Source organism: Plecotus auritus (assembly GCF_963455305.1).
Source record: "Plecotus auritus genome assembly, chromosome: X".
Taxonomy (NCBI): domain Eukaryota; kingdom Metazoa; phylum Chordata; class Mammalia; order Chiroptera; family Vespertilionidae; genus Plecotus; species Plecotus auritus.
Genome location: NC_137784.1, coordinates 23,334,293 through 23,351,123, shown reverse-complemented (window position 1 = coordinate 23,351,123; position 16,831 = coordinate 23,334,293). Strand labels below are relative to the sequence as shown.

Here is a 16,831-nt window from a genome sequence, read left to right as displayed (position 1 = left end):
TAATTTTGTAGGCATGTACACAACATTTTTATGTACATGGGTTAAACTTGAGTCTCCCATAGTAGGAAAGAGCATTAGAAAATTGTCTTCACTGGGAAAATAATCTTTTGTCCTATGAGAAATATAATTTTGAATCTAGAACTTACCTTTTTTCCCCAGAAATTTATTAACCCTTAGGTCACTTTCTTCATTTTTTTAGTTATAATTTATTTTCAATTATAGTTGACATACGATATATTATTTTTGGGAGTATAACATAGTGGTTAGACATTAATATATGTGACAAAGTGATCACTATGATAGGTTTAGTAACCATGTCACCATGCATAGTTATCCTATCTAATAAAGAGGGAATATGCTAATTGACCCTCATGCCATCACAAAGATGGTGGTGCCTGCAGCCAATAAGAAGGGAATATGCTAATTGACTACCACACTCTCAACAGCCGGCCTTGCCATGTGCCTGCCTCTGGAGTCCCCCAGTCCCCTCAGCCCCCTAGTCACCCAGGGCCAGCCCAAGGCACCCGCAAGCCTCGGATGGCAGCTGACCAAGGCTGGCTATTGAAATTGATTGGTTAGATTTGGTTATAACTACAGGTCATAAGTAAATCTATCTGATCCTTTTCCTGAAATTTCTACTTAGGATTGTGTCAAAGATAGAAACAGCCTATATTTTTAGGTGTAGCAGTGAGAATCATGCCCAGTCTTTTTACATTAGTTTTACATTAGTGTAAAACTACACTATGACCTGTATAACTACTTATGACCTGTAGTTATAACCAAATCTAACCAAAGGATCAGATGGATTTACTTATGACCTGTAATTATAACCAAATCTAACCAAGGCCAGCCGAGGCTTGTGCTGCTGGCAGTGGCAGCAGCAGAGGTGTGATGGGGGCATCAACTTCCCCTGATCACTGGGTCGCCTCCCGCCCCTGAGGGCTCCTGGACTGTGAGAGGGGGCAGGCCGGGCTGAGGGACGCCCCCCCCTCCAATGCATGAATTTTCATGCACCAAGCCTCTAGTTTCAATATAATTGGTTATATTCCCCTGCATTACATCCCTGTGACTTATTCTATAACTGGTAGTTTGTATCTCTTAGTCCCCTTCACCTTTTTTCACCCCTCCCCCTCCTCTGTCTTCTCAGGCAACCATCTGTTTGTTCTCTGTTTTATTTTGAGTTTGTTTCTGTTTTATTTTATGTGTACATTTTTGTGTTGTAGATTCCACATACAAGTGGAATAATATGGTATTTGTCTTTCTCTGACCTATTTCACTTAGCATAATGCCATCTAGATCATCCATGTTGTCATAAATGGCAAGATTTCATAATTTTTCATTGCTGAGTAATATCCCATTATATATAGGTACCACACCTTCTTTATCCTTTCACCTATTGATGGACACCTAGGTTACTTACACAATGAACATAGGGGTACATACATCTTTTCAAATTAGTGTTTTCTATTTCTTTGGATTAATATCCAGAAAAGTGGGATTTCTGAGTCATATGGTAGTTTTAGTTTTAATTTTTTGAGAAAATTCCATACTGTTTTCCACAGAAGCTGTGCCATTCTACATTCCCACCAGCAGTGCATGAGGGTTACCTTTTCTCTACATCCTTGCCAACACTTGTTGTTTGTTGATTAGTTGATGATAGCCATTCTGACAAATGTGAGGCGATATCCCATTGTCGTTTAATTTGCATTTCCCCAATGATTTGTGATATTGAGCATCTTTTCATGTCTGTTGGCCATCTGAATGTCCTCTTTGGGGAATTTCTATTCAGGTCCTCTGCCATTTTTTAATCAGATTGTTTGATTGTTTTTTTATGTTAAGTTGTATGAATTTTTTAATATAAGTGTTAACCCCTTATCAGATATATCATTTGCAAATATCTTCTCCCATTCAGTAGATTGCCTTTTTATTGAATTGATGGTTTCCTTCCTGGTGCAAGAGCTTTTAGTTTGTTGTCGTCCCATTTTTTTTTATGCTTTCGTTGCCTTTGCCCTAGGAGACAGATTCAAAAAAAATACTGCTAAGATGTATGTTAAAGAATTGACTCCTGCAGATGATCGGGTATGTAGGGGCTGGCCCCACAGAGCAGGAGTCGCATCGGTGAGGGCCCTGGTGCTGCTGAGGCCACCTGTTGTGTGTGTCGGTTGTGGAGCTCTTTGGGAGGGGATCTGCTTCTGGCCTAAGCTGGCTGTGCTGGTGTAGCATGCTTGGTAATAGGTGTGATGGGAGCCAAAGCCAGCCACTGCTTGTGCCGGGCTTGGGGCCCTGTGATAGGAGATACGATGCAAGCTGAGGCTGGCTGGCTGGCACTGGTGTCAGGCTTAGGGCCACTTGGTAGGAGCTACAACGTTAGCTGAGGCAGGTGATGGCCTGTGCTGAGCTTGGGGCCTTGGAATAGGCTTCCACATGTGTGTGAGGTCGGAAGCCATTTGGAAAGAGCAGGTTGGGTGGGCCAGATGGTGTTAGCCCGGTTAATGGAGAGGGACATATTTGGCACCCACCTGAGCCAGGCCAGCCAGGTGAAAGAGGAATACGACAAAAGAAACAAAGGAACAGATGTGTCCACCTGCACTTCCTTCCCTAGAGAGAGTTCCCACTGATCCCTGACCCTCCAACCCTCAACCCTAAAGTTAGTCAATTTCATTCCTCTCTGTGTGACCCAGGCACTTCTCAAACTGCTGCATTCGCACTGGAACTTGGGAGCAAGTGAGTTTGTGCTTGAGCCCTTTAAGAGCAGCATCTTGGTCTCTCATTGCTCTTCCTCTTTCTTGGACATAATCCCTGATGGTTTTAAAAGCCACATTTCATGGGGATTCCTCTTTGTGGCACAGGTCCCCTGGGCTGGGGAGCCTGGTTTGGGGGTTGGACCACCGTGGCTGAGATCTCTCTCCTGTTTGTGAATCACCATTCTGTGAGTGGGGGGCCTGCCCACACTGCACCCCTGCCCCTCCTACCCATCTGAATATGGCTTCTTTATATCCTTAGTTTTAGGACTTTTATTCAGCTAGTCTTCAGGTGATTCCCAGTGATGGTTGGTCTATATTTAATTGTAATTTCCATGTGTTTGTGGGAGAAGGTGAGTTCAGGATATACCTACCCCACTATTGTGACCCTGCCTCTAGAACTTAGTTTTAACTTTGTATAGGAGTTTTATTGAGATATCATCTACATACCATATAGTTCACCCATTTCAAGTGTATAATTCAGTGGTTATTCGGATAGTCACAGAGTTGTGCAACCATTATACAGAATCAGTTGTAGAATACTTTCCTCGCCCCCAAAAGAAACCCCATACTTGTTTCAGTCACTCTATTTCTCCCAAAACAAGCCTTCCCCAGCCCTAGACAATCACTGATATGCTTTCTGTTTCTACGAATTTGCTTATTCTGGACATTTCATATAAATGAATACTACGGTGCATGGTATTTTGTAACTGGCTTCTTCTACATAGCATAGTGTTTTAAAGAATATCTCTGTTGTACCATGTATCAATACTTGATTCTTTTTATTACTGAATGTTATTCTGTCATATGGATATACCACATTTTCTTAACCCATTCAGCAGTTGATGAACATTTGAGTTGTTTCCACTTATTGGCTAAATAGGGATAATGGTGCCATGAATGTTTGTGTACAAATACTGAGACTTATTTTAAAGAAATGATCCTGTAGTTTTTGTCATTGTAATAGAGGAGGCCATAGGATCAGATACGGCAAGAATGTACAGTAGTGTGTGCCAAGAAGGGAAAAAATAGGCCATCAAGATGAATTTACTGGGAGAATTTAAGGCCAAGTCTAACTACTCATAAGGGACTCAAGCCTGGACACACAAAGCTTAAAATTATGATTCTCCTAGAGACTGTTAAGGCTTTTCGCTGACCACAGACAACGGACGTTTGATATTTTACTGTATTTGTCTGAAAATTGAAACACACTTTACCCAGTGGTACTGTTCCTGGGGACTAGACTTCCTCACTTTTAAAACCTCTGTAGTACTAGTGTACTTTTGAATGGTGAAGACTAGCTACTGTTATTTTTGTCTTGGCTTATTTTCAGGTATGACAGTTAGGATTTTTAATGAATTCTTCTCTTCTTGTGTTGAAATTTTGATTAATACATTCATTCTACAGACAATAATGTCTTAGTCTCTAATCAGGAATTTGTGAAAAATATCTCCATCATTGAAGGTAAACTAAAGCTAATTAACATTGTCAGGTTCTGTCTCTTGGAACTCACTCAAGATACAGATTGATGTGTCAAGGGCCTATCCCTAAAATAGAGTACATCTAGATACATTAACCTGTAGACTTGGTCCAAATATTTATTACAGCAGTAATCTACACACATAATTTGATGATTTTGTCACATACCTAGCAGACTTTGTCAGATCTTAGATCTCATCCTAGTAATCTTAAGCCAGTGATTTCATTTTGTACAGATGATGGAAAATATATAATAATTTCCAAGTTCAAGGGTATCTCTAATAATGACTAGAGGGCTATAACTCAAGTATATATATAGAGAGAGCAAATGTTGGATGATAAATCAGTTTCTGAGCACTCTAGATGTATATTTTCTGCCAAGCTCAATAAGTCTTAGTAGATTGCTTTTATTTAAGATAATTTAAGTGCTTTTTAAAAAATTATTGATGTCAGAGAGGAAGGGAGAGGGATAAAGAGATAGCAACATGGGTGATGAGAGAGAATTATTGATCAGCTGCCTCCTGCACGCCTCACACTGGGGATTGAGCCTGCAATCCAGGCATGTGCCCTGACCTGGAATTGAACCGTGACCTCCTGGTTCATAGGTCCACACTCAACCACTGAGCCACGCCAGTAGGGCTAAGTGCTTTCTTTTAACAGGAAGTTTTCAGCACACCTGAGTTTCCAAATCTAAAAAGTTCAGAATAGGGAGAGAAATAAGTAACAACAACAATAATAATAGCCAACATTTATTGAATACTTAGAATGGGCTGAGTGGGGTTCTAGAAAGTTGTACAGACAGAATACAAACCATACTGGCTCATTAATCCTCCTGATGGGCTGAGTGCTTAAGTCAGTTTACTAGCCTCAGAAAGTGGCAGAGCCTATTTGTGAATTCAAGTCTCTCTGACCAAAATGTCAGGCTCTCAAACCCTCTTCTAAGTCCCCCCTCAGCCATGGTGATAAAAGGCATGCAAAATGCAATGTGTAAAAAAAACCCCACAACTTATTTTTCTTTACATGCTTCAATATCTCTTAAAATACAAATATCACTGGAAGAAATGGCATCTACCTAATAAAAGAGTAAGATGCTAATTGACCATACCTTCACAACGACCACCAGCCAATCAGGAGTGAGTATGCAAATTAAACCAACAAAGATGGAAGGTTAATTTACATACATGCCCCCCCCCCCAGCTGCTCTGGGCCTCTGCTCTGGGCCAGAGTGGAAAGGTGGCTCCGGCCAGAGCAAAGGCGGTTCTGGCAGCCAGGGGAAGGAAGGCCCATTCGGGCACGAATCTTCATGCATCGGGCTTCTAGTATTATTATAAAATCCCAGTAAGGTTTAAATAACTTCCATATAACACCTTTATGCTGATAAAATTTCAGTAGGAAAGGGGTTGGATTTAAGAGCACTGAGTGCATGAAAGAGGGACAGTGTTAAGAGAAACAGCTTAGAAACAAGAGCCTGGGGTAGTCCTGACATTTTTACTGTTTTGTTCAAGGCAGCCCTAAAATATGCATACTTTAACTTTCCACCCTATTCACCGCTCCTTAATTAACACTGGTAATGCCAAGGCACAATGATGTATTTTCCCATCCAGTTTGAGGGTACGTTTTACTTTGTATTTGATAAAATTTTACAGTATAGCTTTAAACATTTTTATTATAATGGAAAGTCTATGTGCCATTCCCAGTTTTTAAGCTAGATCACGCTTGCAAAATTTGTCTTCATCTTCTTTTTAGAAATTGCTAATGTGCTAGACTTACAGTTGCTGTAATTGTTTCTGTAAGATGTATTACATTTGCCTAAGTCCAGATTGATTTAGCTGCTTTTAATATTGTATGAGGGTAAAGCTAGATTTCTCAGGGCCTATTCTTTTTAGATGCAGACGTTTGTAGTTGTTTCCACTTTATGAAGTAGACTAAAGTGTATAAAAGCACAAGCACACACAGAGTGTATAATACTGTGTAAAAGGCATTGATCAGTGGAAAGTGACCTTCAATTCTTTATTTCAAAATACCATTATACAGCTATATAATTACACATACTAGGCAAGTTCCATTTAAAGAGTAGACAACGTACTTTGAAAACACTTGGCCTCTGTAAATTGATTATGTAGCTAGTAGTGATTGCCAAAAGGGCCAAGAGACGTCATGTTTTCAACAGGTAGAGGTAAGAGCAATCTGATTCATCTCTTATATCCATTACTTGGTTAGGAAAATTTTTGCTTGACTAGAAATTTTTTAAAATGTAATTTTGTATCTGGACAACCACTTTTATACACTTGGTGACTAAAATTAATCAGATACATCTATGTAGTTATAGAATGGATGGAGTGTTTTCAGCTCTATGGAGAATAAGAAATTAATAATGGATGGGAGACTTTTTTTAGGATGACTAGCTGCAGGAAGAAATTGTGGTGACAGGGCCATGTGCAGTGAATTTGAATTAGTGTTCTTTCAGGAGCTACTAGAGAAATATAATTCACAAGATAATAAAGAATGTAAATAGATTCTCTGGAGTCGTTGTCTGATCGCTGACATGTATTCCCTGTATTGTAATTACTCTATACACATTCTAATAATTAGAGAATCAGTAGGGGTGATATGTACATGTATAACTTCAAAAACAGCACAATATATATTGGTACAATGTAAATTGATAGCCAGCTGATAAAATGAGTAAAATTTGTATTTGTGATTAAGCTTTAAAACAACTTAACAGTGGTATCTCAATGATCTTTTATGGGAATGATCTGTGCTTTATAAATATTGCATCCAAAAATATCTAGCATTTGGATTTTTTTTTTTATCCTCACCCAAGGATATTTTTCCACTGATTTTTAGAGAGAGTGGAAGGGAGGGGGAGAGACAGAGAGAGATAAACATCGATGTGGGAGAGACACATCAAATTGGTTGCTTTCTGCACATGCCCTGACTAGGACTGGGGGGATGGAGCCTGCAACTGAGGTATGTGCCCTTGACCGGAATTGAACCCAGGACCCTTCAGTATCCACTGTATCCACTGAGCCAAACTGGTTAGGGCCAGATAACTTTTAAAGGTTTTGGCATATGTGTTTTAAATATGAGCCTTAATTTATAAAGGGTAAATGGCTTAATTTCCCAGCCCCTAAAAAAGTAAGCCCTAGCACAGTCCTGTAACCCTGATCATGTTTATCAGGAAACATTTAGTAGTTATCTCTAATGCAACCCCCTGAACATCATTTGTTCTTGATTATTTTTGTAATCATTTGTAAATACCTTTAAAAGAGAATTTAGACTCAAATCAAAGAACTATTTTACTTGGTTTCTGGCCAAGATACCTCTTTTGAGCTATTTCTGGCTTTTCAGAGTTTTGGCATGATAGCTTGTCCTGCCTCAGAGCTTCAGGAGGAAAAACTAGTCCCTCAAAAGCAAATTTGTTACTGAGTTTAATAGAAGGTTTATGTATGTTACATATTTGTTTAAGAGAAAGGAACTCCTTTGGCTCATTTAATCCTGTCCTGGTGAATTTAGGTTTGAATGGATACTGAGGGGACATTGATCTTACAGCTGCAAAATCAGCAGGCCCTGGTAGGCTTCTGATCAAGATCACATTAGCTCTTCCTTCAAGGCATCTTCCTCAGCTCCTACCATTTATCCAGTGGTAGATAATATATGGAGTGAAACAAAAATGGAAAAGACATAGCTGGGCTTTAAAATAAGATGAACATCTCTCTGGATCAGAAATGGAAACAAACAAACCCAGGGCGCAGTGAGCAGTATGTGGTGCGTAGTGGGCTTTCAGCTCCTGCTGTCTTAACAGGAATTACAGTTTTCCTCACAAGGTGTGGGGGCCCAGAGCCAGACATTTGAAATCAGGGCCCTGCAAAAACACACCCGGAAAGGCCCATACATAGGCATACTTATATGTGAAAGAACATTGAAAAAAGAACAGTTTGGAGTGCTGCGGGGGACTACTGCTTACTAGTATATGCAGCCATGGACCTAATGTGGAGCCTGGGGAACAGGTGGGGAGTGCATTTGGGAAAGAGAACATCAGAGCCTTAATACCAGGGCATGAACCATGCTGCCTGGTGATGAAACTCACAACAACTGCACTCATATCATTCAATGCAACTGCTGCAGATGACCAATATAAGATCTAGTAGCTCTTACAGGCTAGAGGCCTGTGAATGGCAGATGGTAACTGCCACAAAACCACTTGATGGGGAGAGGTGAGTTCCAGCAGGAGAGGAAAACACACTCCATCTTTTTCAAAATGTGTCTTCAAACCAAAATCCAAAACACATTAAAAGGTGAGAGAGTCCCTCCAAACTGACCATCAAAAGATGAATTAAACCTAGATGAAAGTAAAATGATAGAATGGTACAACAAGTATTGCTTGTAAGTACATTTAGGATGTGCTCAAAGACATAAATAAAAAAACACCTTTGTTAAAAAGAACAAGAAACTAAGACACAGAAATAGATGAAGAATAGATGGATCTGAAAAAGACATCTTTGGAAATAAAAACTATCACAACTGAAGCTACGAAACCCAATAGACAGGATAGAGTGGACCCAGTCACAGAAGATAAGAGAATTAAAAGATGATTCTGAGGACTTTACTGTGCACAGCGCTAAGAGAAAAACATAAGAAATATAAACGAGCAATTAAAAGAGATGGGGAATTGGCCACAAGGCTCTAAAATATACCTAATCGAAGTCTCAGAAGAGAATGGATGAAATGGCAGAGAAGCAATGTTTGAAGCTGTAATAGCTGAAAATCTTCCAGAACTGAAGAAGGATGTGAGTTTTTAAGGAAATGGTCTCCCAAGAGAAATTTCAAACATCTGGGAAGGCAAGAAAGGTTCTACTTAGGAGCAATTGGTATTCTTCACAGCTCAGCTTTGGGAGGCCCTGGCTGATTCAAATGACCTTTTCTGTTTTTCACTGGAAAACATAAAAACTGAAATGTAATGTGTTGTATATACTAAACCATGTTTTCTGAACAAAGGCACTTATAAATAACCCATTAAAGGAGAATCTGTAGACAACTAGACCCAGAGGATCAAGATATCAAGGAAGACTTCTCTAAAAAATGCCATTACCTTTGTGAAAAGTAGGTGGCAAGATAGTAATAATTTGTTTTTAGACATGGTCTTCAGGGTAGTATCACAATGTTTTCAAAAATAACATTGTGGATGACCCGATAGAGTAGAAAGAAGAATCCTGCATAGGACATTACATAAGAAGGTATTACTAGTTGGAACATTTCAATGAAGGTGAATTTCTTTTAGTGAATACTGCAAGGGGGAAAAATAGAAGATAATTCCTGTCCAGTGAAACCTTATGAACATTGGATGCTGCTTCAAGTTCACAGAAACATTTAGGCGATTGTCAGTTAAGTGGTCAGAGATTGGATTTAATTAATGTGGACAACTGCATACCTTGGTTCACACCCATAGGACCTATATTCAGAATCTGGCTGAAGGTAAACTTATTTTGATAAATCTCTACTTATTACTGCTTTGTTAAAGCAGTTTGCTACAAAACAAACTGCACACACAACTGTCCTTGAAGATTGAGAACTGATGGGATTTCAATCAAGACAGATAGGAGATTATATTCCTGTAGATGAAAAAGTCATATATTGGTTTCCTACATAACTTTAAATTCCTAGAAAACTTATAACGTTAGCTATAGGGTAGAGTTTTTTTTAAAAAAAGAATAGATTGGATTTTATTTCTTCTTTAATGTGAAGACACATCATTTTGAAACTAAGCATTTTGGAAGACATGCCATTCTCTGCCCAGATACTGAACAACAGGAAATATTTTCCTAACAGGAAACCTGATCATGCGATTATCTTACTTTCGCCAGTGGGACAATGGGAAAACTCTTCTCACCTCACTTGCATCTCATATCTTTTCTCATAGATATAGGTCCTCCACATTTGTGGATAGGAAGTTCTCTCGCCTGATGAAATATCATCTGTGAACAACAGAAATCTGTCCTCTTATTTTGGTATTTATCGTAACTGGAAAAAACGTATCAAAGAGTTCTAATCAGCCACCAGGTATCAAATAGCAGAAGTGTCATCAATGGGAATTGTATTTCCAGCAATCCTAAAGCAAGAAGGAAATCTGTAGTCCTAAATATATTTATTAAAAAGCAGAAAAATAAAAAAATAATTTAAGCATTCAACCTGAAAAGCTAGAGGAAAAGGCACAGTGAATTACACCACGTTATTAATGAATGTGAAATGAGACTAGAAGTGAAGAGCTTCACCACATTCCTGGATATGAAGACTCAAAAACATGAAGTCTGTTCTTGCCAGTTTAATCGATAAATTCAGTGTAATTCAAACCCCAAATTTCACCAAGAATTTTGGTATGAAAAGGTGACACTAAAATCATAGGGAAGATCAAAGGGGTGAGAAGAGCAGAGACCATTTTAAGGCAGAACAATGGGAATGGGAGGGTCTACCACACACCAACTTATTTGAAGCTGCGGTGTGGCACCTGCATGGGGCGGAGACATACAAAGAAACCAACGAAATGGAATAGAGAACTCAAATGCACGCTGTGTGTTTATGGACTCTTGACGAATTGCTGAGGTACCGTTAGAAATCACTGGGGGGGGGGGGGGGACTATATAATGAATGGGGTTGGCTTAATAAGTTATCTATGGGGGAAAGTAAAAGTAGATCGTATGTTTACACCAAGCACAAAAGATTCTGTGTAAAATCCTAAATGTGAAAAACAAAATGTGAAACTTTATGTCAGTGAAGGAAGATTTTCTTAAGCAAAACATAAAAAGCAGAAAATGGAGCAATATATGAAAATTTAAGTTTTTTGGACAACAGGATGCCATGAACAAAGTTAAAGCTACACAGAGATATGGGTAGGAGATAATATTTGTTGTGCACATAGCTGGCAAAACAATAAGCATCCAGAATATAATCAGAACTTTAATGAGAAAAAGATAATCCAGAGGGGAAATGGGTAAAGAAAACATGAAAAGCCAATTAACACAAAAGAAGTTCAACCTCACCAGTAATCAGGGATGTACAAATTAAAATGCACCCATCAAATTGGTCAATGCTTAAGTGTTTGATAACCCCAAGTCTTTGATGAAGATGTGGTTTAATGGAAAATCTCGTTCACTACTGGTAAGAGAGTAAATTGGTAAAACCACTTAGGAGAGCAATTTGGTAATATGTAGCAATGTAAATGTTGCTGGAACCCCCAAATTCCACATCTAGATATGTTCTATAAGGAATCTCTTAAACAGGTACCCAAGGAGACAGGTAGAAGGAAGTTCATTGCATCATTGTAACTGTGAAAAGTTGGAAACTTAACTGCCCATTGACAGGAGAATGTTGTTGGCATATTAAAGTAGCAGAATAATACCTTACAGCACTTAAAATCGCAAACTATTATGTATCAACATGGATAACCCACCAAAACAGGGTTGAAGGCAAAAAGCAACTCTTAGAATGGTATGTACATTCTTAAATATTAAGTTCTTAAATAGAAAGTTTAAGAACGTGAAAAATAATGCTATTGGATTGAATTACATGAAATGGCCATTTTTGTAGGTAAAAAACAGCCGAATATCAGCCTCTTTGTTAAGTTCATCCTAGTATTTGTGGATATGATCGTGGTAATGATGGACACGGAATTCAGGATGGCATTATCTCCTTGGGGGCGATGGTGAGGAGGGACTGATATGGTATTGACCAGGGCATGTTGGGGAGCTTCAGGTTTAACTGTCATATTTTATTGCTTCAAATATGATTTGAAAACAATAGGGCAAATGGTACATGTATTAAAGCAGTGTGTTGGGTACATGGGTACATTCTTAGTATGTTCTTATACATCGCTGTTGAAGTAGCTGATGGCTTTTTATGCAAACCACCGTGTTGACAGAGGTATAAAAATTGTAATCTCATCACATTATAGAGAAGTATTTACAAAATGGTTAAATTTTTTGCTGCTGACTTGTCTGAACATAGCATTCATGAGGCTTTTCGTATAAAATAAAAGGTTGAAAAGCACCTCGCCTCACACACCCGGCAGACGCTTCTGATTTTATTTTTATTTTTTAGCATTACTAAGATCGTCGTCATAAAAATCCATTCATTAAGTGCCCCCCTCTTCTGCTTGCTTTTGTGTTTGGTGTTGGTCAGGTGCATCTCTGCCATTTTATATGAAATCTGGTGATGATACTGAACTTACTTTTTTTTTCCTTTCCTTTCCTTTCCTTTTCTTTTCTTTTTTTTTTTTTTCTTTTTACTTCTTTGGTGCCAACAGGAATCTGCAAGCAGAATATGATCGTCTGAAGCAGCAGCATGAACACAAAGGCCTGTCCCCACTGCCGTCTCCTCCTGAAATGATGCCCACCTCTCCTCAGAGTCCCCGGGATGCTGAGCTCATTGCTGAGGCCAAGCTACTTCGTCAACACAAAGGCCGCCTGGAAGCCAGGATGCAAATCCTGGAAGATCACAATAAGCAGCTGGAGTCCCAGTTGCATAGGCTAAGGCAGCTGCTGGAGCAAGTAAGCCTCCCCCTCTTTAACTTGGGACATTTACAAAACCGCACTTTCTTTCTCTTCAATAAAAATAAAAAACAGACCGCCTTTTGAGAAGTGCAATAAGCATCAATTTGCTGAGTACCTCGTATGTGCCTAGCAATGTGCTAGATATCAAGGGACATGAGGAGGAAAACTAGTGTGTTTGTTAATATTTGTTCAAGATTGTTTCCTACAAAAAAAAAATGTTCTTATTGGAATGATTTAAACTTCATCTTTAAAAAAAGTACCTAAAGGTTTCCACTAGTTTTCTAAAAGTGAAAATGTTACCTCTTAAAATGGAGCTCTCTTTTTAGCAATTAGTATTACTGTAATTTCTGGTATACCTTTGGGTTTTTTTCTTATATTTTCTAAAATATAATTGTTAAGCCTCCATTGAAAACCTAGTAAGATACTGCATTGTGGTGGGACCTACCTGCACGTGGTCCTGGCTTGCTGAGAATGTTACCTTTTAGGATATGTTTTTTCCATCTTGCTTCACAAAAATATGAATTCTCCACTACATTTTTTTGTGGCCTCACATGGTTTCACCATTCTCACATGACCTTCTAAATATTTTAATTATTTAGTCTAATGATTTTTATATATCCTTTGTCACTGTAGCTGTGATTTTTTTTTAAAAATATAAGGGGGCACAACTCAGACACAAAAACAATATCCATGGAGCTCATCAATAGTGAAATTTCCCAAATTTAACCATCTTTGGGAGGTTTCTAAGTAGGAAAGGTCATCATTTCTGAGTCCTGAATGTCTATAATGGTTTTATAGTTATATATCTGAGTGTTTATTATGAAAAATAATTCTGTTTTCTTTTGGATGCATTAGCCCCAAGCAGAGGCCAAGGTGAATGGAACAACTGTCTCCTCACCTTCTACCTCTCTTCAGAGGTCAGACAGCAGTCAGCCTATGCTGCTCCGGGTGGTTGGCAGTCAAACTTCAGAATCCATGGGTAAGTGTCTGTCTTAAGTACTCCTGGATTTTGTTATCTCTTAAGGTCTGGAAAGGGTGAACTCCTTGCTGAGAGGTTCAAATCATCGGCTAAATTATCTAATATCATTTCTGGGCAAAGCATTGTGAAGGAAGAGAAAATGTTTGCCGTTGTTTTCCTGGCTTTCCCACACCTTTAGTAATTTAGGGCAATCTCTGCATTAGATTTGTTGCCTCCACATGAGATCTGAAGATAGCTAGCAGATTGTCGGGACTCTAAAAGATCACTCAGTATATGAAAAGATATTGTGTGCCTTTGAAAACTCCATAAATTCCAAATACAACTGAGTTTTAGTACCACTGTTGTTATTTCCTACTGCAGGGTTTTCCCCTTTTTTGAAGTAAGCAAAGCATGTGAAACTGAGTCACATATGTTAGCCGTGAGACTCAGAGCCCTGGGTGCTTAGAAGCATTAATTATTTAGGCATGTCAACACCGGCAAAGAGGCAACGTGCCCATGAAAGCACCCAAGGTAAAGTGCACGTCAGGCCCTGGTCCTGATGATTTGTGGAGCCAAGAAGATTGTGGTAGAACTTGAATGCAAGGACAAAACTGCTATATTCTGGGGGCTGGGATAGGCTGAGATAACTTGACAATATAAAATGGGTAGGCTCTGTTGTTAAGTGTGTCCTCTGAAAGAAAAGACTGAATTCAAAGGAGATTTTTTAAAATGTATAAGGCAACTTCATTTAAGAAGAAAAAAACCCCAACCATCTTCTTGAAGGATGCCCACGGGTATTTAAACAAATGCTATGGGTGTCCTCATACTTTGAAGGTCTATGTGCCAAGGTCTGTGAACCATATTCTGGGTAGAGAGTTGCATTCTTTAAATAAACAACCCCAATGACCTTTTTAAAGTGAAATATGGGTGAATTTATAATAGGTGATCTATGTAATGAGTGGAGTGCTTCCTCAAAGCATGAAATACACTGAGTGGCCACATTATTATGATCTCTGAACGCATAATAATCTGGCCACTCAGTGTATATCCTATATAATAAAAGGCTAATATGCAAATTGTCCCCTTGACCAGGAGTTCGACCGGCGGGCAGGCCGGCAAACCGCCCATGTCCCCTCCCCCTGGCCAGGCTGGCCGGACCCCACCCATGCACGAATTCATGCACCCGGCCTCTAATATATATTAATATTACACTGAGTGGCCAGATTATTATGCGTTCAGAGATCATAATAATCTGGCCACTCAGTGTACTTATCACTGGTAAGTCTCTGTGTACTATATGTGTGTTTACTGGAAGAGTGTCCTAATAAAGCTTACACTCTATTGGAAAAGACAGACAAAGAAATGGAAATTAACAGTTATGTTCTCTTGGCTTTCATGAGCTATACACACAGGAGCCTATGACTTCCTAACGACTCCTTATGTCTAATGACTCCTTAGCTTCTGATTTAGAACAATTTCAAACTTATGGCAGAATTGCAGTTAATTCAATGTTTTTGACACATTTGCTTTATTTATTTATAGTCACATCTATTTTGTATATATGTTAACATCTTTATATACTGTATATATTTATTTATATTTTATGTGCATATTTTATGCATGTGTAGAGTTTATTGATTTGTTTCTCATTTCACTAGCCCACTTAATGATTATGTTTCATACATAATGACACTTTACTCCTAAATCCTTCAACATGCATCTTCCAAGGTGAAAGATCTTTGCATTCATAACTACAATGGAATTACCACACTCAGGAAATTAACACTGATACAATACTATTATCTAATATATAATTTAAAATTCAAATAGCCCCAGTTCTGCCAATAATATTCTGTATAGCGTTTTGCTTTTTTTTTTTTTCATTCAGCATCCAATCAAGGTCATGCTGTGCATCTAGTTACCACATCTTTTTAGTCTCCTTTAATCTAGAACACTTCCCCAGCCTCTCCACATGACAGTGACATTTTAGAAGAGGTCAAGCCAGTTGATCTGTAGAATATTCCTCAATTTGCGTCTGTCTGCTTGTTTACTCATGATAGGATTAAAGTTAAATATTTTATAAGCAATTACTACATAGGCGATGTTGTATCTTTCTCAGCTCATCACCTGAAGGCTTTCCTAACATTCTCTCTCCATCTCCTTTACTCTTTCTTGGCACTACTTCCATTCCTTGGCTTCTGCCATGTTGATAACCATAAGTCCTAAATCTCTCTACTGAGTGTCTTCTGGATAAAAATATAACCCAATCTGAAATCCCGGTCAACTTCCAAAACATTTCTTCCAATTTTCCAAACTACACAAAGGCAGTCATTTTCCACACTTTGTCCCTTTATCTACTTTCTTTTACTTTTTAGCTTCCTTGAAATATAATTGATATACAAAAATTGCATACATTTAATATATGCATTTGGATGAGCTTGGACATATATGTACATACCATGATATGATCACCACAACCAGGCACTAAACATATCCATCACTACTAAAACCAACCCTTGCCTTAATTTCTTTAGCCAGGTCCTACCATCATCAATCAAATCATCATGGTCAATCTGTTTTACCTCTCTTAAAAAGAGCAGAACTCTTCAATTCAGTATTTCTGCCCAAATTTAGCCTTCATCATCTGATCAGCTGAACAGACAATATGAGTACTCTCCTAATTGGTTTTGTTTGTTTTTGTTTTTTGGTCCCTCTCCCTTTTCAAGCCATCTTCCAGATGTTTCCAGTTGCTCTCCTAACATTCAGATTGTATATTATTCTTCTCCTTAAATATGTTTGTGACTCCTGTTTGCCTACAGAATAAAGTTCATACTCCTTAGCATGGTATTCAAAATCCACTTTCCTCTGCAACCCAATTTTTTACTGCCTTCAAACATGACCACAAAAGATCCCGAATAGCCAAAGCAATCTTGAGAAAGAAGACCAAAACAGGAGGCATCATTTCAAACTATATGACAAAGCCATAGTAGTCAAAACAATATGGTATTAGCCTAAAAAACTCATAGATCAACAGGACAGAATAGAGCCCAGAAATAAATCCATGCATATATAGTCAATTTATTTACAACAAAGGAGCCAACAGC

At 38.5% G+C, this 16,831-nt stretch overlaps 1 protein-coding gene across 1 annotated transcript in view; it reads left to right on the top strand.

Annotated features, from left to right (window-relative positions):
• The window catches only part of DMD (dystrophin), a 2,407,712-nt gene that overhangs the window by 2,370,214 nt on the left and 20,667 nt on the right, over window positions 1-16,831 (top strand). The window contains 2 exon segments of the mRNA XM_080651877.1: window positions 12,523-12,766; window positions 13,625-13,748. Of these exon segments, the coding sequence (XP_080508003.1) occupies window positions 12,523-12,766; window positions 13,625-13,748 (368 nt within the window).